The 26290-nt window shown below is 54.5% G+C and overlaps 1 protein-coding gene across 2 annotated transcripts in view; it reads left to right on the top strand.

Moving 5' to 3' along the window:
- Window positions 1-207: 207 nt before the first annotated feature.
- Window positions 208-26290, top strand: part of ZFYVE28 (zinc finger FYVE-type containing 28) — a 150784-nt gene continuing 124701 nt past the window's right edge. For both annotated transcript variants that reach the window (XM_010384365.2, XM_030923472.1), the window contains exon 1: window positions 208-649. In XM_010384365.2, the coding sequence (XP_010382667.1) occupies window positions 611-649 (39 nt within the window). In that variant the 5' untranslated portion in view covers window positions 208-610. The remainder of the gene's footprint in view (window positions 650-26290) is intronic.

The following is a 26290-nucleotide window of genomic DNA, read 5'->3' as shown; positions in this document are numbered from 1 at the left end:
CCACAACCCCCACAATGCACAGCGCCGCGGCGCGGCCCAGGACGCCAAGTCCTGGGCACCACTTCCCCGCCATGTCCTTCGGGACTTGTAGTTTCTTGGACCCCCGGGCGCGGCGAGTCTCCCAGCCAGCAGGGAGCGCGCCTCGGGCGGGGTGCGGCGCCCGCGCGCTGGGATTGGGCCGCCTCCGCCCCGCCCGCCCCGCCCGTCCCGCCCGCCGCTCGTGGTGGGCCCGGGGCTCGCGGCGCCGTAGGCGCATGTGCGGCGCGGGGCGGCCGTGACCAGCGGAGTGCGGGGTGTCAGTGAGAAGCGAGGAGCCGCGCGCCCCAGTGCCCGCGTCTGTCCGAGCGCCCGAGCGCCCGCTCCCGGGTCTGAGGGTCCGCCCGGCGCACCGCTTGTAGAGCATCCTCAGGGCCGCGCACCTGCCCCGCGCGCCTGCCCCGCGCAGCTGCCTGCCGCCCGCTCGGCGCTCCGGGCTCAGCTCGCCAGCTTCCCCGCGACCGCGCGGGGGCTCCAGCCGTGCCTCCGCGTCCGCCCCGCGCCGCAGCCGGGCCCGGGCGCAGCGCTGCGGAGGGCGAGGGCCGCCCGGAGTCCGGCCAGGGCCGGCGCGGCGATGATGAACAGGTTCCGAAAGTGGCTCTACAAACCCAAGGTGAGCGGCCCCGCTCGGGCCGGATGCCCCCCACGCCGCGGCCTCTCCCCTCCCCAGGACCGCCCGTCCGCCCTACGAGACGGACCCCCTTTTCCTGTCCGTGGCCGGCCTCTTCCCCCACCGCCGACATACTTCCCTCCACTCCGCGACTTGGACAGACCTTCATCGCCCTGTCCCTGGGCCGGGTCCGAACGTCCCTCCCCGCTTCCTAAGCCCAGGTCCAGGACTGACCCTCCTGCTCCTCCTCTCGGGCCGGGGAGCACTTTCCCTCCCCCTTTATCCAGGGCCACAACGGGCCCCTCTCCCTCCTCATCCCGGTCCTGGACGGGCCCTCCTATACTTCGTGGTCCCCAGCCCGCGGGCCTGGAGCAGACCCCCTACTACTTATCCGTCTCCCCTCCCGGAACCAGGGATGCCCCCTCATTCCCCTCCTGCCCCCACCCCCATTGTCCTGGGCCGGGAATGGACCTTCCTCGGCACTCCAGAACAGACCCTCTCCCCTCTTCCCCAGGTTCTGAGAGAAGCCACATTTCCCAATCCCTGGGTCCAGGGCAGACCCGTCCTTCCGAGTCCAGAGAGGATCCTGATGGCGCTGCCAACGGCCTCCCTTGCTGAACCAGGACTGACCCACACCTCGGCCCAGTTGGCGTCCCCTCCCTTGTCCCCATCCTTGTCCCTTCCCCACCCGCGTCCTCTGGAATCCGGGACAGGTCCTCCGCCCGGCCCTTGGGACGAGCGCTCCCGTGGCCAGCAGCCTTGGCGGGGCTGGAGGTGCGGCTCCCCAACCGGCGCCTGCTGCCCTCCTAGCGCCATGGGGTCGGGGTCCGGGCGGCGCGCTCCGTGCCTCGGCGGCTGCGCCAGTCGCACTGCAGGCGCTGCGTCCCCGCCGCCCGCTTGGGGCTCGTGTCCGCTGCAGCCGGAGCAGGGCTGGGCGCGCTCGGCGCGGGGTAGAGGCGCGGCGGTGCTCGGGATCCCGGCGCAGGGTCTAGGGCGCATCTGGGCGTCCGAGGGTGGCACCCTGGGGCCGGCGCAGCGGGGAGGCCCTGGCCCTGAGATCTTGGGAGAGGGCACGGCTCGGGTGGGGTCACCGCGGCGACCAAGGGCGGGAGTGGGGCCAGCGCTGCGTCCGGGCAGCTCGGACATCCAAGGCCACTGCGTTGCCGACCCACCCCTCCTCCCTCCGCTGGCCACCTTTCTCCGTCCAGCGTCCCATGCCGCCGCCTCCACCGTGGGTGAGCTGTCACGGCGGAGATTTCCTGAAATCCATGCCTCGCGTGCGCCCATTCCAGGAAGGCGGGAGGTGGGTTTGGAAGATCGGCATGGAGGTTTGAGGGCGAACTCAGGGCCCGGAAGGGCGCGTGCCTCACGCCTTTGAGGTCGGGGAATTCTATTTGTCGTTGCAGGAGTGTTGGGTTGAGGGCTTACGGTACATGGGGCGCCCCTTGCTCGGCCTTGGCCTGACTGGGAGGGGATTCAGGGTTCCTGTGGCGGCACTCCCTTCTCCCAACCTCCCTGTCCCTAGCAGTGACTTCTTAAGGGTTCGTCCAGAGCCTTGCGCTTCCTGGCGCTGGGTGTGGTTTGGGGCCGAGCCGTCTGCGCCCAGCCTCTCCTCCTGCGGCGCCTCCGAGCCCCTCTCGGTCCTGCCTGCTGCCCCCATGCGCCTCTGCCGGGGGAGGGTGGTGGCCTCTGGATAGCGGTATGAGTGGTGTTTGGTTCCAGTGACTTTCCTCACCAGTTACGGAAAACCAAGTCGGCTTGCAAAACGGCGTTTTGTGGGCGTGCAGCAGCATTATTTTCTGTGACACATGGCGGGAGGCAGCTGGAGAAAGGTGTCTCAGGTCTTAAAGTAACATTCTGGTGTCGCTGAAAGCACTTGCTGGGACACTAGGGGATGCCCCTCCGGACGTGGGGCCGCATTTGGGGGGTCACCCTTCTAATTGTGTTGAAAAGGAAGGAAAAATAATTGTAGACTCTGTTTCATAAGTAACTGAGTAATTTCAGAATGGCCTTGTCTGTTTTCGTTTAGGGAAGACACTTTAAAGGTAGAACATGATACTTGACGTTGTCCCAAGAATTAGGAATTGTGTTTCTAACTTTTCGTCTCCAGCAGGCAGCTGCCTTTCCAGGCAGGGGGCAGGCACTGAGAGGGCACCGCCAGTGAATCAGCTGATCCCAGGAGTCAGCCTCTGGAGCTTCTGTGCCTCTGGAGAAGGGAGGGAACAGGATTCGTGCGAACCTCTCCTTTTTCTCATTGTCTTCTCCCGGCATGCTGTCTGGTACTAGCTCCAGAGCTCTGACTTGAGACCTATCTCCATCTCAGATCTGTCTCTGGCCATGGCATTTTCTGGGAGCTGGTGCCCTGTGGGCAGTCTGAACTTGGGCTGTCTCTTATTTGAGATCTGTCTTTGGAGTTAAATATCTTGATTGTTTGAAGGGTTGGAGTATGTTATGTCATTCCAGAGCTTTTCATTTTTCAAACCAAAGCTCAGATTCTTGTCTTGGATTATGAATTGAATTTTATGCTTCTCCTTCTTGTCTAATTTAACACATTTTGGCACAAATAAGCACAAAGTCAGTCCTGGGAAGATTCTGGGCCTGGACGAGTTGAAGTGTTAAACATTAACTGTGGGAGGATGCGTCTGGGGGAGACTGTTGCCTGCAGTTAGGAATTTTTTTTCCCACTTTATTTAGATAGATGTACAATTCAAACTGAATTTTTAATTGAATTTCTGCTTTGGTTTAAAACTGCACAGTGATCTTCTTTTTATAAATTTTTAAGTGTGTGTGTGTGTGTGTGTGTGTGTGTGTGTGTTTGTAGAGACAGGGTCTCACTATGTTGCCCAGGCTGGACTCAAATTCCTGGCCTCAAGCAATCCTCCTGCCTCAGCCTCCCAAAGCGCTGGGATTACAAGTGTGAGCCACTGTGCCTGGCCAACACTGAGCTTCTTGTTCATTACAATATGGTGGAAAATATTCTGAAATGAAAATATTATTCACCGTTCTTATAGTTTTAAAAAGCAGTTGGAAATGCTTAAAAATATTCCTGTGTGACATAAATTTCGATATCTGAATAAAAATTAGCTACTACATTAGCTACCTAAGTTGAGTAAAAGAATGCCTGATGAATAATACAAAAGTTTAACATTAAAATGACATTTGCAAATTATATTTCTATTCACTTTCTTAATCAGTCTTTTAAACACCAATATGATTTTTCTTGGTATTAAGTGGTCAGATCTTTTAAGTATCATCCTGACTTTGAACACTACCTGGAAGAGACGTGCAGGAAAACCTGTCAGCTTGTCCTGCTTTGTTGATGTTGGTGAAATACTTTCTTGCTTTTCTTTAAAGTCTTTTCAAGAGAGTTTATGCTTTAGAAAGGCGAACCATTTTGGCATGGCTGGTGTCTTCATTTGAAACAAAAGTGTCAGTGCTGTGTTTCTTGCTTGGTTATGACTTTCTATTGATTGACCTGGCTGGAGGTTCCTGGTCACTAGGAGGTGAGAACTCCCGGCAAGGGGGAAAGGGACCTGGACACTTACCTGGACCTGGGCAAGATTTCCTGGCCATCACCAAAGAGCGTATTAATAATCACCCAGGATGAATTTGTGTTTCTCATCTTTGAGGAGGAATTGACCCTCAGTGGGTTATGCTGGCCAGGTGGATGGGGTCGTTCCTGTGTGGCTGGTTACCATGCTCAACCTTGCACTCCGAGAAGAGCTCGCTTGTCTGCACCCCCAGACCGTTTTCAGAGTGGGGGCTATTAACCTTTCTTGTCCTCCTGCTTTGTAGAACATTCCTTATAAATCTGCCTTACTGAGTGATGTGTATTCGGTAACTTCCTGTAAACATTCCAGGCCCAGATTAGCAATGACATGGCCTTTGCCAAGAAAAGCCTGAGTGACTTGCTGGGTGTGTGTGCTTTATAAAAGAAGAACCCTTTGGGTTTGGTAAAATCCACCTGGGGGCCAACCCCACTGGCATGTTTTGTGGGAACCTGCTAGGACTGAGCAGTACTGAGCATAGGACTGAGCAGTACTGAGCATAGGACCTCCTGCCCTTCGGCTCTTGTGTTAACCCCGCCTCAGTCACCTGAGGATTTCCAGGGTTCCAGCCCACTTGGTCATGGGCCCTTGAAGAGAGCTGCCCATTGGTGGCTAGCACTCTGTACCTTGGCTACCTGGCTGAGAGGGGCGGCACCCTGGAAACGAAGTGGCAGATGGGGGCGGGCCCCAGAGTTGGGGGTGGGGCAAGGTCTGGATATATCTGTTTGGTCCCGATGTGCAGAGATGAGGCGCAGCCCAGTCCTCCTTTCAGGGCTCCCCACTGGTGGCTGAGGGTGAGGGATGATGACAGAGACCCCCCAGAACCACACAGCTGGGGCTTGGAATGCTGTGGGAGGGGTCTTGATGGAGACTGGGGCCTGGCACGAGTGGGACCTATGAGAGGGCAGTCACCAGCATGTGCCTCGACTTCCCTGCTTTGCGTCACCTGGGAAATGAATTGCTGTCCCTACAGCACTATGTCCGTGCCCCATGCCAAGCACAGATCCCTGTTCCAGGGGCTTGGGATTTGAGTGATAACTTCTAGCTAGGCTACTGATGAATTAGTTTTCAGCTGATAAACTCCAAGTGCCCAGCTGTGGCAGGGGGTTGTCCTTGGTCTGGCACGTTTCTTTCTGAGATGAGCTGCTGGAAAGTCAGTGTTCCGGATGCTGCACAGGCTGAGCCCGGCGGTGCTCCCTCTCCTGGCAGGCGCCTGGCACGGAGGGGGCTCGGGAAGTCCTGGGAGGATGCTTGGCAGCGCTGAGTCAGAGTAGGCGTGGCTGGCCCTGCACACCAGTCTCTCTCTGTTGCATGGGGTTCTCTGAATTCAGAAGGCTCTGGGACTCCCCCGGCTCTGCATCCAGGTCATGCCACCCCTCCCAGAGAACCTTCCTTTCCACATCAGCACTCAGGCTGTGGTCAGCAGGAGTGCAGTGCGGACGCCTGAGAGTCCATCTGCTCTTAAAGTGGCTTTGTAGAACCCGCTCCCTGGCCTCCTAGGAAGTGACTCTCAGCGGGCAGCTTACATCTCATTTCCTGCGCTTTGCTGAGGTTTCTGTTTGTGGTCGGGGGAGTGTGGGACCTCACATGCCTTGCCCGGTGCCAGCGGCATTTGCAGGGCAATTAAGAGCCTGGGCTGCAGACAGAGGGCGAGCATCACTCGCTGTGCCGACCCTGTCATCACTCAGGGCTCTCCTTCCCTGGCAGGGCAGGGCAGGGCAGGGTACTTACTGGAAACATCTGGTATGGTTTCTGTTAAATGGGCGAGTCGGAGGCAGGGAGTCAAGAGCTTCACATAATTGATATTTGGACTCAGCAGGCAGGGCAGATGGGGGAGGGAAGCAGGGCCCAGTGTCCGGCCCCACAGGCTGAGTGTTTTTAGGTCATTTTATTCGACCTTAAGAGGAGAGATGGGTAATTTAAGGAGGCTTCAGTGGCCGGTTTCAGCCACCAAGAATTCCCAAAATACCGGGTGTGCTTGCTCTCAATGTGTTCAAGTGCACATCTGAGAGCTGGTAAGTGACGGCCAGGGTGTGGTTTTGTTTGAGTTGACAGCCTTGTGCAGCTACAGGGTGTGCTGGGTGCAAAGGCAAATAATGGTGAGCTGATTCCAGTTCAAAGAAAAATAAATGCTGAGAAGCCTGTGGGTTTCAGTGCTTCCCCAGTGTTTTCTTGTCTTCAGTGGTTGCTGGCCATGTGTGCTCCAGGGCCTGGCTGGGGATTCCTGTCCCTCCCACACCTGTGCCTCAGTTTCCCTAGCGTCAGGTGGGCATGCTGAGACCTGCCTTGTGGAATTGTTGGGAGCATGTGAGGAGACCATCTCTGCCCAAGACTCACAGGAACAGTTCAACCAATGACCCCAGTCAATACTGGGAGAACCGGCTGGGCGCGGTGGCTCAAGCCTGTAATCCCAGCACTTTGGGAGGCCGAGATGGGCGGATCACGAGGTCAGGAGATCGAGACCATCTTGGCTAATACGGTGAAACCCCGTCTCTACTAAAAAATACAAAAAACTAGCCGGGCGAGGTGGCGGGCGCCTGTAGTCCCAGCTACTTGGGAGGCTGAGGCAGGAGAATGGCGTAAACCCAGGGGGCGGAGCTTGCAGTGAGCTGAGATCCGGCCACTGCACTCCAGCCTGGGCGACAGAGCGAGACTCCATCTCAAAAAAAAAAAAAAAAAAAAAAAAATACTGGGAGAACCAGTGGGTGGTGTAAGCACGCGGGGACTTCCACAGAACCAACATTTAGCTACTTAGGGTTTCATGTCAGTATTTCTTGGAGTCCCAGAGACCATCACAGCTTCCAGTTCCTCCAGCCAGGCCATTCTGAGAGTGAAAGGGTCTCAGTGGGGGCCTGCCACCCCTGCACCTTTTTCTGGTGGGTGGCAGGTGCTTGGTTGCTGGGAACAGACCCTGACTTAGGACACCTCAGGCATCCCCGTGGGGCCAGTTACAGGTCCCCCTGATGATGAAGGATGCCGCCCTGAGCCTGCCTGCACCCCAGGCATCCCCACAGGCCTGGTTACATGTCCCCCTGAGGATGAAGGATGTGCCCTGCCCCTGCCCATGCCCGAGGGGAGAGATGCTGTCATGTGCTCACCCACCACACGAACACCTGCTTCATCTGTGGTTGACAGGACCAGGGCTGACTGCAGCTGGTGTGGGCAGCAATGGGGTTCACCATGTCGGACTGACCCCGAAACCTCTCATGCTGGCTTCCCATGGCCAGTGCCCCATTTGTTGTCTGGATGCTCAGGACCTAGGAGAGGACTCCAGGGCTCTGGGGTGGCAGCGGGGAAGGGGTTGGGGTGCACTCACCTTGCACTGTGATGTGAGGGGGATAAACTTCTATGCGTTAAGGCACTGAGGTTTGAGGGTCGTTTGTGAATGTTTAAACTATGCTGATGGCACCCTGTTTTACAAATGGGGTCTCAGGACAAGTCACCTTGCCGGAACCTCTACAGCCAGGAGGAAGCAGGGCTGGGATTTACACTCAGGTCCGTGGGACCCCAGGGCTGGCACCCGTGTTTGTCAGGCAAAGTCTCCTTTCTTGCAGGAAGGAACTGGACGTCATCGGATTTTACATGAGTGCCATTTGGTGAAACGATTACTTTTGTGCTTTGTTCAGTTGGATTGCAAAAAAAACTTAGATATTGATGGGCAAGTCAAGTGTTTGAAGGAGGAAGACAAAAGTGAATGGATATTTTTTGACTGATCTGAATAGATTAAGCACAAGTAGAATAGAACATTTTATGTTATGGTAATTTATGTAGAATAGTTGGATAAGATGAATGGAATGATTTTTTCCTTCTTACAGTAAGTATTCTGAAGCTCTTCCATTTCTCATTGTTTTCCTGCTGGAGGGAGGCAGGGGGTGTAGGGGGCACATCAAGTGGGGCGCCCTCCCTGGCTGAGGAGCGTGGGTCCAAACTGCAAGGCTGGCTCTCTAAGTCTCTGCCATGGGTGAGGTTTTGCTCCAGCTGTGCTGGCCCTGGCTCTCCCGCACCAGATAGGGTGCTATTTTACACTGGCTTCTTGAGGAGACTGGGCTAACACACCCAGGATGGTGGCCTTAGGGCATTTTTTTTTTCTTTGGATTTCAGTTTTTAAGAATGTTTCCAATTATTTTTAGGGATATCGTGATTACAAAAAACACCTAAAAGCAGAATCAACTACTTAAATGTCAGATACATTTAAGAATTGTGGCCAGGCGCGGTGGCTCAAGCCTGTAATCCCAGCACTTTGGGAGGCTGAGACGGGCGGATCACAAGGTCAGGAGATCGAGACCATCCTGGCTAACACGGTGAAACCCTGTCTCTACTAAAAAATACAAAAAACTAGCCAGGCGAGGTTGTGGGCACCTGTAGTCCCAGCTACTCGGGAGGCTGAGGCAGGAAAATGGCGTAAACCCAGGAGGTCCACTGCACTCCAGCCTGGGGGACAGAGTGAGACTCCGTCTCAAAAAAAAAAAAAAAAAAAAGAAACCGCCTGGGACTGAGAGCTTCAAACCATCACTGCTGCCCCACATCAGGATTGGGGGTATCAGCCCGTGGGGTGCTGGTCTTCTGGGTGGGGCTCACCTGGGCGTGGCTTCATCTAGGTGGGGCTTATATGGGCAGGGCTTACTGTGTGGGGCCATCTGGATAGGGCTTCGTCTGGGTGGGGTGTCATCATCTAGATGGGCTTACCTGGGTGGGGCTTCATCTAGATGGGGATTACTTGGGCGGGGCTCATCTGGGCGGGGCTTCAGTTGGGCAGGGTCAGCCAGCTGAACCATCTGCGACCTTTGGTCCACTCAGACTGGTGCAGCTGTCGGGCAGGCCCCCTCCAGGCTTTCTCCCCGATGCTGAGTCTTGGGGCTGTGGAGCAGAGTGGCAAAGTGATCCTGAGGCCCAGCCTGGAGGTCACATGGCATCGCCTCCACAGTGTCCATAGGGCCACCCCCATTAAAAGGGGGGCTGTCACCTCCACTTCTAGGTGGGGGAAGTAGCAGAGTCACATCTCAAAGGGCAGGTGTGGGGATGCAGGAAAATGCTGGCGTGGTAGGATGTTCCTGGGAGCACTCACAGGGAGGCCCAGGGCATGGTGGGGGTTAGGGGAGACGTGTTGGTCCAGAACTGGGGGAAGCATTGCTCTCCAGTGGGGGCGGGTTGGAGCAAGGGTCAGACAGGAATCTGTGGCCTTGAGGCCTGGAGGCCAGGGGGCCAGGAAAACCCCATAGGCCGCTTCAGTGCTGGGTCACCTGGGCAGCCTGGCCGAGTGAGGTACGTGGTGTCCTGGAGGAGCCCTCCTGCCGCACCTCTGAAGTGGAGTTCATAGCAGAAAGTGACAGGACAGAGGAGAAAAGGGTTCTCCATGAGCACACGGTCTGGCATGCATAAGCTCAAACCAAGCCAAGAGACTGAGGATAGAAACCACAAGGCAGGCCGGGCATGGTGGCTCACGCCTGTAATCCCAGCACTTTGGGAGGCCAAGGCAGGTGGATCACGAGGTCAGGAGGTCGAGACCAGCCTGGCCAACATGGTGAAACCTCATCTCTACTAAAAATAGAAAATTAGCTGGGTGTGGTGGTGCGTGCCTGTAATCCTAGCTACTCAGGAGGCTGAGGCAGGAGAATCACTTGAATCTGGGTGGCGGAGGTTGCAGTGAGCGGAGATTGCGTCATTACACTCCAGTCTGTGCAATTGTGGGAGCTTCTGAGGCACGGAGGGATGAGAAGGTTCAAGATGCAACTCCTGGGACTTCAGGAGCGAGAGCAGGGAGAGAGAGGAGGCTGTTTTCCACTCACGGCTGAGAGTCTTCCTGAGTTGAATCATCAGGTTCATAAGCCCACACCCCAGATGGGATCAGTGGCACAGCGTTCTGAGCATCTGAGGGGCCTAAGGGGACAGGCCACGACCTCACAGGGGCCTCTGCTGGACTGGCTGAATACTGGAGGCCCAGAGGACTGTGGAGCGAAATCTTTCAAGGGCCACAGGGAGCAAAGTCAGAGCAGAGTTCTGGGCTTAGCTGAGCTGCCATTCGTGGAGGGGAGCAAAATGGAAGACAGTTTTAGATGAAGACAAAAAAGTAACCGCCCCCAAATCTTTGCTGAAGAAGTACTGGAAAATGTACTCCAAGAGGAAAATCAAAGTCAGAAGGAGGGAGTGTGAGGCAAGGTGCAATGGTGGGCGCAGGAGTCGGGGAGGGAGTGGGTAGATGGGAGCAGCAGTCACCTTGGGGAGCGTGAGCATCCGTGCTCCTGGCAAGGGGGAGTAGAATTTCTGGACAGCAAGCCTGGACAGCGATCAGAGCTGGTGCTGAGGTCTTTGATGGTTTGCGATAAGGCTGGATTTGAGACCGTGAGCTAAGTGTGTGAATTACCACAGGGCAGGCACTAGGGTAACAGTCCCAGAGAAGGGATAACTTCTAAACCAGGAGAGGGAGGAAGGAGAATAAAGGAAAGAATTCAATCAAAGCAGGAAGGGATGAGAAGAGGGCAGCAAAGCAAAGCACAACAAACAAAAAGCAAAAAATAAAGCCGAAGAAATAATGGCACATAAATCGGGAATCGCAGTGAGTGCAGCAAACCCACTTCCCAGACAGAGACTGAGAGCGCACTTGTGCGTTGAACAATCCAGCCTTGTGCTGTTGACGAGAGATGTCCACAAGACAGCTTCCGCAGAAAGGTTGAAAGGAAAGGGGCAGAAAAGGTGAACCAGGCCTTTACCAAAAGCAAGGAAGTGAAGTTCTTTCTCCCTGTATCAGGTAAGCATGGAGCTCAAAGCAAAATGACAGCATGTTTCCCCACAGGGAGGGGCTGGCTTCCTGCTGCACACTGGCAGCTCCCAGGCCTCCCTGCCCCACCTTTTTAGTCCTGGTCTCAGTCACAGGAGCTCTTGGGCAGCCCCTTCCCAGTGGGTATCTTTTTTTTTTTTTTTGAGACAGAGTCTTCTCTGTGGCCCAGGCTGGAGTATAGTGGCATGATCTTGGCTTACTGCTACCTCTGCTTTCCGGGTTCAAGTGATTCTCCTGCCTCAGCCTCTCGAGTAGTTGGGATTACAGGTGTACAACACCACACCCATTTTTGACAGAGATGGGGTTTCATCATGTTGGCCAGGCTGGTCTTGAACTCCTGATCTCAAGTGATTCACCTGCCTCGGCCTCCCAAAGTGCAGGGATTACAGGCAGTTGCCTCCATGACTGGCTAATTTCCTTTCCTTTTCCTTTCCTTTCCTTTCCTTCTTTTCTTTTCTTTTTTTTTTTTTTTTTTTTTTGAGATGGAGTCTCGTTCTGTGGCCCAGGTTGGAGTGTAGTGGTATGATCTTGGCTCACTGCAACCTCTGCCTCCCGAGTCCAAGGGATTCTCCTACCTCAGCCTCCTGAGTAGCTGGGATTACAGGCCAGGCCACCACACCCGGCTAATTTTTGTATTTTTAGTAGAGAGGGGGTTTCACCATGTTGGCCAGGGTGGTCTCAAACTCTTGACCTCAGATGATCCCCCCCATCTTGGCCTCCCAAAGTGCTAGGATTACAGGTGTGAGCCACTGTGCCTGGCCAGTGGGCATTTTGAAACTGTTGAAAGAACCAAGAGAACCCGAGGGACAGTGACAGGAGGACTGGCTTTCGGCCTCGCCTAGCCCCCTCCTGACCACTCCAAGGGCCGTGAGGTCTCAGGGACAATGGGCACTGGGACCACTGTCCTGTGCCCTGGCCACTTCCCTCTGAGCTAGGGAAGGCTTCCCACCTGCAGATCTCAGAGCCTGGCCCTGCCCGAGGTCATGTAGCTGGGCGCAGTGGTGCAGTGGGAGTGGGGGACTGCAGGGAATGATGGGAAACTGTAAAGCTGCTCAGCACACCCATCAATAGACCATCAGCATGTCAATCTGCAGCCTCCCACGGCGTTTGAAATCTGAGGAAGTCCCATTGGTCTTCTCAAACTTGGTCCAATTGGTGTGCGCCTGACACTTCTGAAAAGGCCACAGACTGTGGCTGGTAAGGCCTGCCTCAAAGCTCACTGTGGGGAGAGAACAGAAAAGCAGGTGCTGGTGCACCCCACCTTCCCTTCACGGTGCTGCTCAGAGTATGGGGAAGACACGTGACTTCTCTCCTGAAGGCCCCAGGCCCAGCACCGCTTGGCCCAGGCCACTCTCTGGGGTTATCTGGGGCTCACTTTGGAACTGTCCAAGGATATGCCTTTGGGCACAAATTCGGCTTGTGGATAAGGTTTGTTATGGTTCATTTTTGTATATATTTTAATCTTTTAAGAAATTGAAGTGTGGCTGGGCATGGTGGCGCACGCCTATAATCCCACCTGTTTTGGGTGGCCAAGGGGGACGGATCGCTTGAGCCTAGGAGTTTGAAGCTGCAGTGAGCTGTGACTGTGTCACTGCACTCCAGCCTGGGCCAGGGCCACAGAGCAAGACCCTGTCTCAAAAAAAAAAAAAAAGTGAGACTGAGAGGGTGAAATGCATAGAATATATAGGTAACCATTGAAAGCAAGCCATCAGTGATATTTCCTGTATTCACAGTGTGGTGCAGTCATCGGCTCTCTCTGGTTTCAGAACTTTTCATCATCCTGTATAAACACCCCGTTTCTATTATGTAGTCAGTCATGCCCCACTCACCCTGCCCCTGGCCCCCGGAACCTCCAGTCGGCTTTGCATCTGCGGATTTGCCTTTTCTGGACGTCTAGAAGGAATTGTATGCTGTGGGGTCTTTTGTGTCTGAATTCTTCCAGTTTCATCCGTGTTGTGGCATGTGTTAGCATTTCATTTTTATGGCTGAATAATATTCCATTAGTGGACAGACCACTTTTTGTTTTCTATTCACCTGCTGATGGACATTTGGGTAGTCTCCATTTTTGGCTGTCATGAATGACGCTGGCATGAGCGTGTGTGTTCGCGTCTTTGTAATTTGATTCTCTTGGGGAGGTGCTCGGATGGAATTACGGTGTAGCTCCATCTTCAGCTTTTTGAGAAACTGCCAACTGCTTTCCCCATTGTGATTCTTCTTATTTTTTTTCGAAATGAAGTTTCACTCTCGTCACCCAGGCTGGAGTGCAATGGCACAATATCTGCTCACTGCAACCTTTGCCTCTCGGTTTCAAGCTCTTCTCCTGCCTCGGCCTCCTGAGTAGCTGGGACCACAGATGTGCACCACCACACCCAGCTAATTTTTTTGTATTTTTAGTAGAGACGGGATTTCACCATGTTGGCCAGGCTGGTGTCGAATTCCTGACCTCAGGTGATCCGCCTGCCTTGGCCTCCCAAAGTGCTGGGATTACAGGTGTGAGCCACTGCGGCTGGCTTCCACTGTGGTTCTTGACAGAGAGTGGGTCATCGGAGGCGGGGTTAGTGAGTGCTGCGAGGGGCCTGAGAGGGAATCTGTGGCCCCACTGTGTGCCATGGCTTTGGGCTGCCCCAGCCCTGGTGAGCGGAGTGTCCTGATAGGACTCCCGCGTTTCCTGTGCTTGTAAATCAAGTCAAACCCCTTGAAACCATAGACCTGGGGAGGTCTTCAAAAGTGGGGCTATGTCCTCCCACCACAATCCAGGGCTGGCCAGGGCCGTGCTCCGAGAATTCTGGAAGGCTCATATTGCGTGTTGACACTTCTGTGTGTGACTACATCTTTCTCCCAGTGGAAGGTCCCATGCCCCCACTTGAGTGGCAGTGACAAGGTCCCCTGAGTCCTTTGCCCATCTCAGATCCCTCTGCAGACCCGATGCTGGGGTACAGGCTTTGTCCCCTCCTGGGCTGCAGTCCTGGAAGTGTGGGGGCATCTGTGAGGAACTGGGGCTCAGGGCAGCCGAGGAGAAGGCAGCTGGGGCCACACAGGCTTGGGCCACAGCCCAGTGGGGTCATCGGGCGGCCACAGGGAAAGGATGTGGATTGTTCTGTGTGCCCTGCGTTGTCAGAGAGGTCAGCATTGTACTTTGACTTTCCTCAGACATGGGTAATGGCATGCCAGCCTCATGGAGACTCCCAAATGGGGATCCTGTTTCTGAGGGTGCTAGATGGACGGTGGGTGGCACGTCCTGTGAGGACCATGCTGGTGTTAGCTGACCGGGTCCTGAGCTAGGACGGGAGGCCTTGGTGGAGGGGACAGGCTTGGCCCTGCAGGGATGGGTCAGTGGTGGGACTGCTGCCCTGGTTTTCATGCAGTGAGAGGCTGATTGAGAGCAGAGTGAGCTGAAATTCCAGCATTGGTGTATCATTAGATGTGGGTGGGTAAATAGAGTGCAAACACACCTAAGCTTATTAGTCTGGTTCAGCTGCTAAGGTTTTTAATATTCCCTTCTAAGCCTCTTTCTTGGCATCTGTCTGAGTGCTGTTGTATGACTGTCTACCGCGTTCCCTGTCTGCTCTCTGCTGCGTGGCTTCCATGTTTTCTGCCGGCCACGTTCCCGGGCTTTGTGGATCCAACTGTGAAACAGTGATGCTGGTGCTGTCTTCCTCACATGCAGTCCCGGCTTGAGGATGTTCTGCTAGTTTTTGCCGTTGTTGCCTGCTCTGCTTAATTCAGCTCTTGCTGACCCATCAGGACTTCTGGGGACTGTAGCCAAGCTGAGGCTGCAGGACACGGCCCTCCAGCACCTTCTGCTCCTGAGGCGGGTGGGGAGTGGTGTCTGATGGCGGGGTCGGTGCTGGCTTGCCTGGTCGACTTACTGGATCCAAGCCCTGGAACAGCTAGCTGACTTTGGGAGGAATGGGGGAGGAGGGGCCCTGCCCACCCGGCAGGGCTGTCCCCAGGTTGAAAGGAGCTCCCAGATGCAGCACTGTCTGTGCAGGGCCTGGTGCCATGAGGGGAGTGGTGGCAGTGGAGCTCCATGCTCGTTGGGGACTCAGCTGAGCAAGTCCCTCCTCCAGCACTAGGGAGAGGATTTTAAAAGTTGCTACCACCGTCCCTCCACAGCCAGCAGGACCAGGATTTCTTCCTCTGTGTCTCTTGACAGCAGAGACTGCTGCATGACAAAGCCTCGGGGCCATCGCCATTGTGAGCTGCCCGCCCCAATCCCTCAGGCTGGCCACCACCGTGCACACAGGGCTTCAGGGAGCGCTGGGAGGGCCAAGTGAGCTGGTTTTGTCTGAAAGGTCTTTCTCATGAGACAGGCGCGAGGAGAGGATGCAGCCCAGGTCTCGGGCCAGGACCCCTGCTACCACTGGGACCCCTGAGGGTTTTGCTGCTGATGGATGAAGAAGCTCCTGTGGAGCTGTGGCCTCCACTCTGCACCTGAGCCTGGGCGTTGCAGAGGTTCTTGGGTTGGACAGCGGTGAGGGGACCGCAAGGAGGCACCCCTTTTGGCTCCTGGCAACTTTGACCAAAAAGGCAGACCCATGGAAAAGGCAGTTTTATCCTCTGAAAAACCTCTCAGTAGACACTCTCTTGCCTGGCTTAGAACTCACAGAGCCAGAAGGGGGAGGAGGAGGGTACGGGGTGGGGCAGGTAGCACCCTCTGGTGTCAGAGTGAAAGCATCCTGTGGTCAGGACAGCTTCTGAGTGCTGCCCAGCCGGGAGGGTGTGTCCCTGCAGCCTGGGCCCTGGGTCACCCACTGCACAGGCTGTGAGGGTGGGACGCGGGCACCTGGACTCCTGCCGCAGCCCCACCCACCTGCCCGAGATGGAAGTGGCAGTGCTGCACTGCCCCCATAACCGGGGCACCCCTGGGGTGGCTCTGCATGGGATGAATCGGCACCTCTCCCTTGGGCCATTTGTCGTTGCATGTGAGCTGTGACCAATCCAAGGTGGCAGGGCCCTGCACTGTCAGTGACCAATCCAAGGTGGCAGGGCCCTGCAATATCAGTGCCTTCACCTCCCACTGGACATCCTCTTCGGGGCCCACCTTAGTTCTGTGGAGCCGGTGTTTCCCCTGGGGACTGGGGAGAGGCTCTTGACGGCCCACCTGCCCAGCCTTCCTCCCCGGGTGCCAGTTTCCATCCCCCACACACCTGGAGACATTATCAGGGTGTGTGTGACGTTTGCCACCTCCAGTCCTTGTGGACAAAGAGAGTGTAAGTCAACCACAATCAATAGCTGAATCCTATTGGTCTAGAATTCTTCACCCTGTGTGATGGTTAATACTGCCCACCTGACTGGATTGGAGGATACAAAGTATTGATCCTGGGTGTGTCTGTGTGGGTGCTGCCAAAGGATATTAACATTTGAGTCAGTGGGCTGGGAAAGGCAGACCCACCCTTCATCTGGTGGGCACCATCTAATCACCTGTCAGAATGGATGGAATGTAAAGCAGGCAGAAGAATGTGAAAAGACTAGACTGGCCTAGCCTCCCAGCCTACGTCTTTCTCCCGTGCTGGATGCTTCCTGCCCTTGCACATCAGCCTCCAAGTTCTTCCGTTTGGGACTCGGCTCTCCTTGCTCCTCAGCTTGCAGACAGTTTATTGTGGGACCCTGTGATTGTGTGAGTTAATACTTAATGAACTCCCCTTTATATATATATCTATCCTATTAGTTCTCCCTCTAGAGAGCCCTGACTAATACACCCAGGCAAACTGGGGTGTCTGGGGGCCTCATGACACTCACTCCTGTGGTGGCTCGGGACCTGGGCTACTGTTGAATTGCGGTGGTGCAGACGCCTGTGTTTTAGGGGCCGAGACTGGTAATGTTTGAGGAGGTCAGCATTGTACGTGTGCTGTCAGAGAGTTAACTTGATGAAATCCGTGTGCGTGTCTTGACACAGTAACTTGACGGACATCATTGATGGCACTTAGTACTTCTAGACATTCTGCGACGGACCAGACCAGCTATGTATAAAAGTGGGTAACCCCAAGACCTTGCACGTAGATGAATTAAGCACAATCAAGTAAAAAAATGTATTCCCCGTGACCTGTGGCTCCCTGAGGCATATTGCAGGCTCTTGATGTCACAGGAGCTCCATGGAGGGTCAGGGTTCTGTGCCCGCCCTGAGGAACTCCTGGGAAGGACCCTGCCTGTGGAGAGGCAGCATTTGAAGCAGCAGCAGGGGCCGTCCGCCCTGTGCCTGCTGCGTGGTGCCAGCACTTCCTCAGACTCCCTTTCTGAGAAGGAGGGACATGGTGGTGCCTCTTAGTGGCCACAGTGGGTGCCCTGCCCTCTTCCTCCACCTTTGCTGAGGAAGCTTTGACGTGGGTGACAGGGCACCCAGCCCCATGTGGCCCACGTAACTGGTACGGCTCACGTCCAGCAGCGTTTGGGTCCAGATGATGTCCTGGGCCTTGCTCCGAGCTCTGCTCCAAGTCAGGGGTCTGTACTGTTTCTTCCGCTCCGCTCTGCACTTGGGATCCAAGTGTCACCACTTGCTGGGTGGGAGGCAGGCGGCTTCCCTGTAGGCCACCTGGTGCAATGGAAGGACACAGTGAGCCCCTCCCTGACCATCTCAAAACAGGCACAGAGTTAAAACAGTCATGTATTCATTCAACAAACATGAACTGGGTATGTATGATGTGCCAGGCTTGGGACTTGGCAGAGAACCAGATGTCAGAGGCCCCGGCCTTCCTGGATACTTTCTTGTGAGGGTATAGCTGGCTTGGGGACATGGTTGGGGGCAGCATGGTTGGGGTGTGGTAGGGGAATGCTGGCATTCTCACAGTCTAGGCAAGTCACGAGTCAGCCCAGGTCCACAAAGAGAGGCGGAGATTTCACCTCTGGACAGGAGGAAAGGCGTGAACACACGGGATTGGATGGATGGATGGGCTGTTGGTGCAGCTTTGTGGTTAGCCACACCCCTTGCTGCACCCCCGCCAATGCAGGGCTGGATCTCAACCCCCAAGTTGTGCACTGGCTCTCACCTGACTCCGTGCACTGGATCTCGCCCCCTCTTTGTGCCCTGAATCTCACCTCCACTCTTGTGCCCCCGATCTCACCCCACCTTGTGCCCTGGATCTCACCACCCAACCTGGTGCCTTAGATCTCGCCCTCCCCTTGTGCCCTGGATCTCACCACCTATTGTGTGCTGGATCTTGGGCCCCACCTTGTACCCTCAATCTCGCCCCTGCCCTTGTGCTCTGGATCTCACCCTGCCTTGTGTACTGGATCTTGCCCCACTTTTGTACCCTGGATCTCGGTCCCCACCTTGTGCCCTGGATCTCGCTCTGCCTTGTGCTGGATCTCACCTATTTTCCTACTCAAGAGCTTCCTGCAGTGCTGTCTGTCTCTTGTACTAGTCTCTCCCAGTCTGTGATTCCCATAGAGGTGAAAACCTGCCATGACCTCTCCTGTCTCTAAAGCAGCAGCCATATAGCAGCCCTCCTTGACTACCATCTCTCGAGCTCCTGGCCCTCTTTTCAGCAGAAGTCCTTGAAGAAGCTGTCTGGGTGCCCTCATGCAAGCCCACTGCTCTGTGTTCTGGTCGCTCCCCCAAGCAGCCCACTGTGACCACCCATCGGGTCACCAATGGCCTCCTGTGTCGGTGCCCTGCACCCCAGCATGGGCGCTGGCCTTCCCCACCCACGTGGCCTCTTGTGCAGCCAGGCCATCCACTGGCACCAGCTCTAGGTCCCTTGGCCTTGGTGCCTCACGTTTGTGCCCTGCCTCTGCCCTGACGCTGCACTCGTAGGACAGCTGCCCCCTCAGTGTCTCCATGTGGATGTCTGCCAGGCCCCCTCGTCTCACCTGCCCCCGCCCCGCCCCCTCCATTCTCCTCCATCGCTGTTTCTATGGGTGCCCAGGCCTCACACCTGGAAACCCGCCTCGGCTCTCCGCCTGGTTTCTCACCGCACATCCCTCTGCACGTCCTGTAGGCGTGGCCTCCAAAGTGTCTCCAGGATCACGTGCGTTTGCAGCAGCATCATTCCGAATAGCCATGTGTCCATCAGTGGGTGAATAAATAAACAAGATGTGGTGTATTCATGCGGTGGAATATTATTCAGCCTTAAAAAGGAAGGATGTTGGCTCAAGCCTGTAATCCCAGCACTTTGGGAGGCCGAGACGGGCGGATCACGAGGTCAGGAGATCGAGACCATCCTGGCTAACACTGTGAAACCCCGTCTCTACTAAAAAATACAAAAAACTAGCCGGGCGAGGTGGCGGGCGCCTGTAGTCCCAGCTACTCAGGAGGCTGAGGCAGGAGAATGGTGTGGACCCGGGAGGCGGAGCCTGCAGTGAGCTGAGATCCGGCCACTGCACTCCAGCCTGGGTGACAGAGAGAGACTCTGTCTCAAAAAAAAAAGGAAGGATGTTCCAACTATGGCGTGGGTGACCCGTGAGGACACTCTGCTGAAAAAGACTAAATCAAAAAAGGACTAATACTGTCTGATTCCACCGACATGAGGTCCCCAGAGGCATGACGTTCATAGGTATGGAAAGTAGTCCGGTGGGGGCCGGGGAGGGGAGCAGGAGTGAGTGTTTAATGGGGACAGAGTTTCAGGTTGGGAAGGTGAAAAAGTTCTGGAGAGGGATGGTGGTGATGGTTGCACAGCAATGTGAATACATTTTTTTTTTTTTTTTGAGACCCAGTCTCTCTCTGTCTTCCAGGCTGGAGTACAGTGGTACACTCTTAGCTCACTGCAACCTACACCTCCCAGGCTCAAGCGATTCTCAGGCATCAGCCTCCCAAGTAGCTGGGATTACAGGTGCCTGCCACCACGCCCGGCTAATTTTTTGTATTTTTAGTAGGGATGGGGTTTCACCATGTTGGCAAGGCTGGTCTCGAACTCCTGATCTGACCTCAGGTGATCTGCCCACCTCGACCTCCCAAAGTGCTAGGATTATAGGCGCGAGCTACTGTGCCCAGCCCAGCAATAACATTTAATACCACTGAGTTGTACACTCATAAAAGGTTAAAAGGTTGATTTTGTGTTATGTTAAATCACTGCAATTTACCATAATAATAGAAAAATGTTTGCAGGAGATGAACCCTTCCAATGCCTCCCCGATTTCCAGCCGTGGCATTCACCTCTGACGCCTCTGAGCCGGCCTCCTTCCTTCTACCCTGGCTCCTGTCCTGCCCCACTCGGCTGTTCTCAGCAAGGCAGCCAGAGTGATTGTTGAAACACTGTTCAATTCTGGTCCTGCCTCGCTGCTCAGGACCCCCCAGTGACTCTGTATCAGTTGGAGTTAAGCCCCTTCAGGGTCAGGTACCCTCCCCCAGCTGTCTGTGCTCCGTTTCAGCCACCCGGGCTTCTTGTGGCTTCCCAGACACCCCTGCCTGGGTTCCCTCTGCAGGATGGCTCCTCCATCAGCTCCCTTCAAATCCTGCCTTAGCAGAGACTCACTCAGTGGGTCTCACCCAGGCTGATTCGGACCCCCAGGGGACAGGGGCGATGTCTGGAGACATTTTCCATTGTCATGCAGTGTGGGGGTGCTGCTAGCCATCCCACAATGCACAGGAGAGCCCCTGACAAGGAACCCCCTGGCACCAAGTGTCAGCAGTGCCTTGGGTGACAAAGAGCCTGCCCCAGTCCGGAGTCCTGCCGCCTCCTGTGAGCCTCCCTCCTGCTATCTTGGACCATTATCTGGGTGTGGCGGCAGCACCACAGTCGAAGGCTGTCCCTGGTGTGTTGGTTCCAGCCACCTCTTCTGGCCTGGCATTCCTGGTGACCTTGGTTGGAGAAGAGCTGGGAGTGGGGAAGGAATCTCAGGAAACCCCTGTTTCTTGCTCCCAGGTTGAAAATTCCAGGTGCCATGGGATGTCACCAAGGGAATTTTGGGGACTCTGGTCCATGACTGGTGTACATTGTACCTGTGACAGCCAGGCTGTGCTGAGCAGAGGCCGGAGTCCCCACCCCTCACACTGTTCCAGCTCCCATGACCTGGACCTGGTGCCTGTGTGCGGGGAGAGCGCTAGGATCCCTCCTGGGGCTTATGAAGGGCTTGGATGGAGCAGTGCTGTCTGCAGTAAAGCAAAACCTTCGCCTTGCACGCCCGTCTGCTCTTGGATGAGAAACAGTGTGGTTGAGGATGTTAGGGATTATGAAATGTTAGGTAGCGTGTCTGAATTCCTCTCTTATTAGTTGAGTAAAGAACACATGGAACTTGAGTTCAGTGCCTTCCTGAGGTTCAGTGCCCTGACTGCTCTGCAGAAGGAACTGAGATGGGGGAGGCCCCGGCAGGGTACCACTGGCGTGGCAGTGATGGGGAGCTGCCCGGATCGGACACCAGTGACCCTGGCAATTCAAGCTGAGGAGAGGATGGCCAGTTATTGTATTAGGTACAATGCTTTTAAGTCTTGAACAAAAGGGGTTTCGCTGTAGGCCACCTCACTAAACTCTGTGCCATTTCATTTCACCTCCTGGAAAGGAAGACAGAAGCTTCTCCTGGCTTAGTGCAGTGGGATTTTTAACGGGAAGTGAGAGAGCATCATGAGGCCGGCCTTGCCCTTTGCAGGGAAGAGATTGCAGGATAATCCCTTGAATTTGCGAGGCACCTGCCCTGTGCCACCCACTGTGCTGGGTGCTGGTATCTGCCGCTGGCACCAGGGTTGCTGCAAGGACGAGGATGCCTCTGGCTGCCGACAGTGTAATGGAAGCATGTGCACGTGCAGTCAAGCATCGATGCAGCTGTGCAGAGTGGTGCCTGCTCACAGGATCGGATCGCAGACCTGTGTGACCCAATACCCAGGCCCCCACCTGTGACCAAGCGGCTGGAAGCCCATGTGTCTTGTTAGAAAAGAGGCGTTGATGTTTTAGGATCTTATGTGCCAGAGCTGGAGCCATCATAACCTGTGGTTCATGACCCTTCTCATGCAATCAACCACCCTGTGAAGAGAAACGCAGCCAATCTAGGGGTCCAGGAATTGTAACTCAAGTCCACGGCGAGAGAGCACCTTTGCCAGTCAGCTGGCAACGTGGAGGAGCCCTCCAGGTCCGGGCATTGGAGCAGGTGTGGCCGTGGGATCACAGATGTGGCTGCTGGGGTGGGTGACCCAGCAGCAGGCAGAATAACTGCCCCCAGAGGTGTCCATGTGTGAACCCCTGGAACCCGTGAATCTACGAGGTGTGTGGCAAAGGGGAAATGAAGGTTGCAGGTGGAACTACAGCTGCTCATCAGTTGACCTTCTGATCATGAGATTTTCCTGGATTATCTGGGAGGCCCCCAAGGAAGCACAGGAGTCCTCAGTAGTGGAGAAGGGGGCAGGAGATTCAGAGGAGCCAGGCCTGGGAAGAAGGCTGTAGAGATGCAATGCCGCTGGCTCTGAAGGTCGGGGAGGTGGCCACGCGTCGGGAAGTAGCCGTGCAAGCTGGAAAGGGGAAGGAAACAGACTCTTCCCTGGAGCCTCCAGAAGGCACACGGTCCTGCTGATGCCTGGTTCTAGCCCAGTGAGAACCAGGCTGGAATTCTGTCCTCCAGAACTGTAAGATGTGAATGTTGTCATCTTAAGCCACGGAGTTTGTAGTGATTTGTTGCGGCAGCCACAGAAACTAGCACACGCCTCCTGGGGACATGCACAGCCAGCTCTGCTCACAACAGTAAAGCCCAGAAGTCCATCCCCCACTGCGCAGGCATGGCCGAGTGAATTGGGGGCGTCCAGTTGCAGGAGGAGGGGCCGCGGCAAGGGGCTGGCGGGAGTCTCAGCAGCTTAATGTGGAGTGAAAAAAGCCAGTCTCGAAATATTGCATACGCATTATGTCCTTTTTATAGAGTCAAAAACAACCAAAAATACACTTCAGGGCTACATATGGCTGCCACCTAGCTTTTGGAAGGGGCCGTGAGAGCCAGGCTCAGGGCCTGTGGGAGGTGTGCGAGCGGCCAAGGGGCAGGCAGGGGTGGTTGTGGCAGGACCCACCTGCATGGTAGGTGGTGAGCTTCTGGGGACTCATGGCATGAGCAAAAATAACTAGCACAGCCTTTAACTTTTCTGCATTAGCTGTCTCTAGGCCTGTGTGTCCTGCCTCCCAAGGAATTCCCAGCCCAAGAGTTTTAAATTAGTGCTGCCTGTGGCTTTATGTGTAAAACAGCAAGCGTTTCAGGTATTGGAATTACTCTGTATTTGACAAGGGGAAGGCAGGTGTTCTGTGTCTAGAAAAGGAAAAGGTGAATGGAGTGATCTTTTATGCAGCAGCCACTGAGATTTCAGGTGCCGCCGACAACCCGCATTCCATGGGCCGAGGAGCTGTGGGCGTCTCCTCTGTGGCTCTGCGGATGAGATGGGATTGACTGGCCATGATCCATACGACAGCGTCCTCAAAGGAGGGGCAGACGCAGCCTGCAGCCCTTTCACGGGGAACTTTGTGAGTCCAATTCTTTCCAAGACAGGAGCAAAAGATCCTATATATTTGCCTGAATCTGGAAAGAAATAAAAGCTTTTCTTTTCTTCTAACTCCAGCCAGGGTCGATTCTACATGGGCATATTTTTTTGCATTTTTGTAAATTCCTTACAGCTGAGGTGTGTGAAGCACGATTCTCATTAAACTCACAGGGCCAAAGCTGAGCTTTTCGACTGTTGTCAGTTTAAATATTGGGCATGGGAAGAGCTGGGAGGTGGGAGTTTGAGAGAAGAATAAAGAGAACGTAATGTTTCCTTTGATAACTTTTCCTTGGAGTTACATGAAGGATTAGGTGATGGTAAGAAAGGATGTAAACAATTCATTGTGAGCTGCAAAATTTAGTTGTATTTAAATAATTTAATACAATTTAAGAGTCACTAAGATGCAGAGGGATGGTCTATTAGCAACCCTTTATTTTTATTTGCTGTAAAGGATGAATCTATCCAGACCTGCTTGCAGACACTGGCTTTAAGTGAGTTTGTTCCCAAATTCCATGCATGCTAAGCATGGATGAAAGAAGAAGTAATGTAACGTGATTTTACTTTTACTTTAGAGATTTCCACCTATTAATACTTTTTGTCCTATCTGTAGTTGTCATGTTTGTTCTGAGAGAGGATGTACTTACGCACTGGATTATGATGGGCTGGAGAGTGATCACTGGGCACTACTTGTTTAGGGAGAAGCTCAGGGTTTGCGGGAGAGGAGATGGTGCCATCCAGCCAGGCTGGCTGTGGAGGGGCTGGTTTCTGCCTGGGACGCACCATCCCAGGGAGCTGCTTTATTCCCCCCAGGCCATATTTTGTAATTAAGTGGAATTCAGGTAACATAAAATATGCCCCCCTGCCCTTTTTTTTGGGGGGGGATGGAGTCTTGATCTGTCGCCCAGGCTGGAGTGCAATGGTGCAATCTCGGCTCACTACAACCTCTGCCTCCTGGGTTCAAGTGATCCTCCCGCCTCAGCCTCCCTAGTAGCCAGGATTACAGGCACTCACCACCATACCGGGCTAAGTTTTGTATTTTTACAGTGGTGGGGTTTCGCCATGTTGGTCAGGCTGGTCTTGAACTCCTGACCAGCCTGGTGAATCCCCATCTTTACTAAAAATACAAAAATTAGCTGGGCGTGGTGTTGGGCGCCTGTAATCCCAGCTACTCGGGAGGCTGAGGCAGGAGAATCGCTTGAACCCAGGAGGCAGAGGTTGTAGTGAGCTGAGATTGCACCATTGCACTCCAGCCTGGGAAACAGAGCAAGACTCGATCTCAAAAAAAAAAAAAAAAAAAAAAAAAAAAAGAGAATTGACTTACAGGAAGCCGTAGAACTGTCAAATTTATAGATGCAGAAAGGAGAGTGCTGGGCAGCAGGGTCTAGGGGAGGTGGAATGGGGAGGAAGAGTGGAATGGGGAGGAAGAGTGTAATGGGGACATTTCAGTTTGGTAAGATGAGAAAGTTCTGGAGAGGGATGGTGGTGATGGTCGTACAACCATGTGAATGTGCTTCATGCCACTGAGCTGTACACTTAAGCATGGTAAAAATGGCAAATTTATGTTATTTGCATATTACCACAGTAAAAAAAAAAAAAAAAAAAAAAAAAGATAATTGACCTCCTAAGTGCTAGCCGACCTGACAGTAACCTTGCATTCTGGGGTCTGCTATGTACTTAGAGGTAACCGTGTGGCAACAATGGCCCCAGGACGGGAGGGAGGGAACGAGTCTGTGGATGCGAGGCTCTTCCGCCACACATGAGCACAGGTTGGGAGTGCTCAAGGTGGGCTGTGACCACCAGGACGTGAAAGAGGAAGGAACAGGCCGGGCGTGGTGGCTCAAGCCTGTAATCCCAGCACTTTGGGAGGCCGAGACGGGCGGATCACGCGGTCAGGAGATTGAGACCATCCTGGCTAACATGGTGAAACCCCATCTTTACTAAAAAATACAAAAAAAAACTAGCCGGGCGAGGTGGCGGGCGCCTGCAGTCCCAGCCACTCGGGAGGCTGAGGCAGGAGAATGGCGTAAACCCGGGAGGTGGAGCTGGCCGTGAGCTGAGATCCGGCCACTGCACTCCAGCCCAGGCGATAGAGCGAGACTCCGTCTCAAAAAATAAAAATAAAAAAAAAAAGAAAGAGGAAGGAACAGTGATGAGCGGCAGTGGGGACGACGTGGAATTGTAAAAAGGCACTAAATCCCGAAGTCAGGAATGGAGCAGAAGGGGAGAGAGAGCACCTGGGAAAATCAGGAAACACAGAGGGAGGGCTGAGGCGAGCACAGCCCCTTGTCGGTCATTTAGGAGGGCGCTTGGGGTCAGAGGAGGCTGCGTGCCCACAGACAGGTCTCCGGGGTCTTGCAGACAGCCCCAGTGTCTGCTCCCAGCCCCACAGGGGCTGCCCTCTTCTATGAAATGACTTTCAGCTGTTAAGCTTGGCAGCCAGAGGACAGGATTTCTGAGTAGTGGGAAAGAATCAGCAGGAGGACCCCGACCAGATGGGGATTCCTCAACCGGGGCATCCCAGGACCAAGGCAGCATGCAGGGTGAGCCCTGGCCACACTGCCAGGCCAGCCACAGGCCTTGTTTTCTTACAAAAAGAAAACAACTTCATTGTATTCTGATTGTGGTAGTAACGGCTAAAAATGCAATACACGCTTATTGTAAACTAAACTCAAACTTCAGGCAGCTAGAGAGGCAAAAGGGAAACCCACTCAGAAGAAAACCTGTGCTGGTATTTTGGTTTGTTTTTTCCAGATCTTTCTCGTTACATATCCATGCTTATGTATAATTTATACAAGTGGAGATTCTGGGGACATTTCTGGAACACAAACCTGGCCAGTCACCTCACTGCCCGATGGCTTCTCCAGCTTCTGTCAGCTTCGGGAAAACTGAATTCCTGAGCCCCCAACACGGGGTCGTGGCTCTCCATCATCTTCCAGCTT

The sequence above is a fragment of the Rhinopithecus roxellana genome, chromosome 2 (genome assembly GCF_007565055.1).
Source record: "Rhinopithecus roxellana isolate Shanxi Qingling chromosome 2, ASM756505v1, whole genome shotgun sequence".
In the NCBI taxonomy this organism is placed as follows: Eukaryota; Metazoa; Chordata; class Mammalia; order Primates; family Cercopithecidae; genus Rhinopithecus; species Rhinopithecus roxellana.
This window is presented reverse-complemented; position numbering and strand designations above follow the sequence as displayed.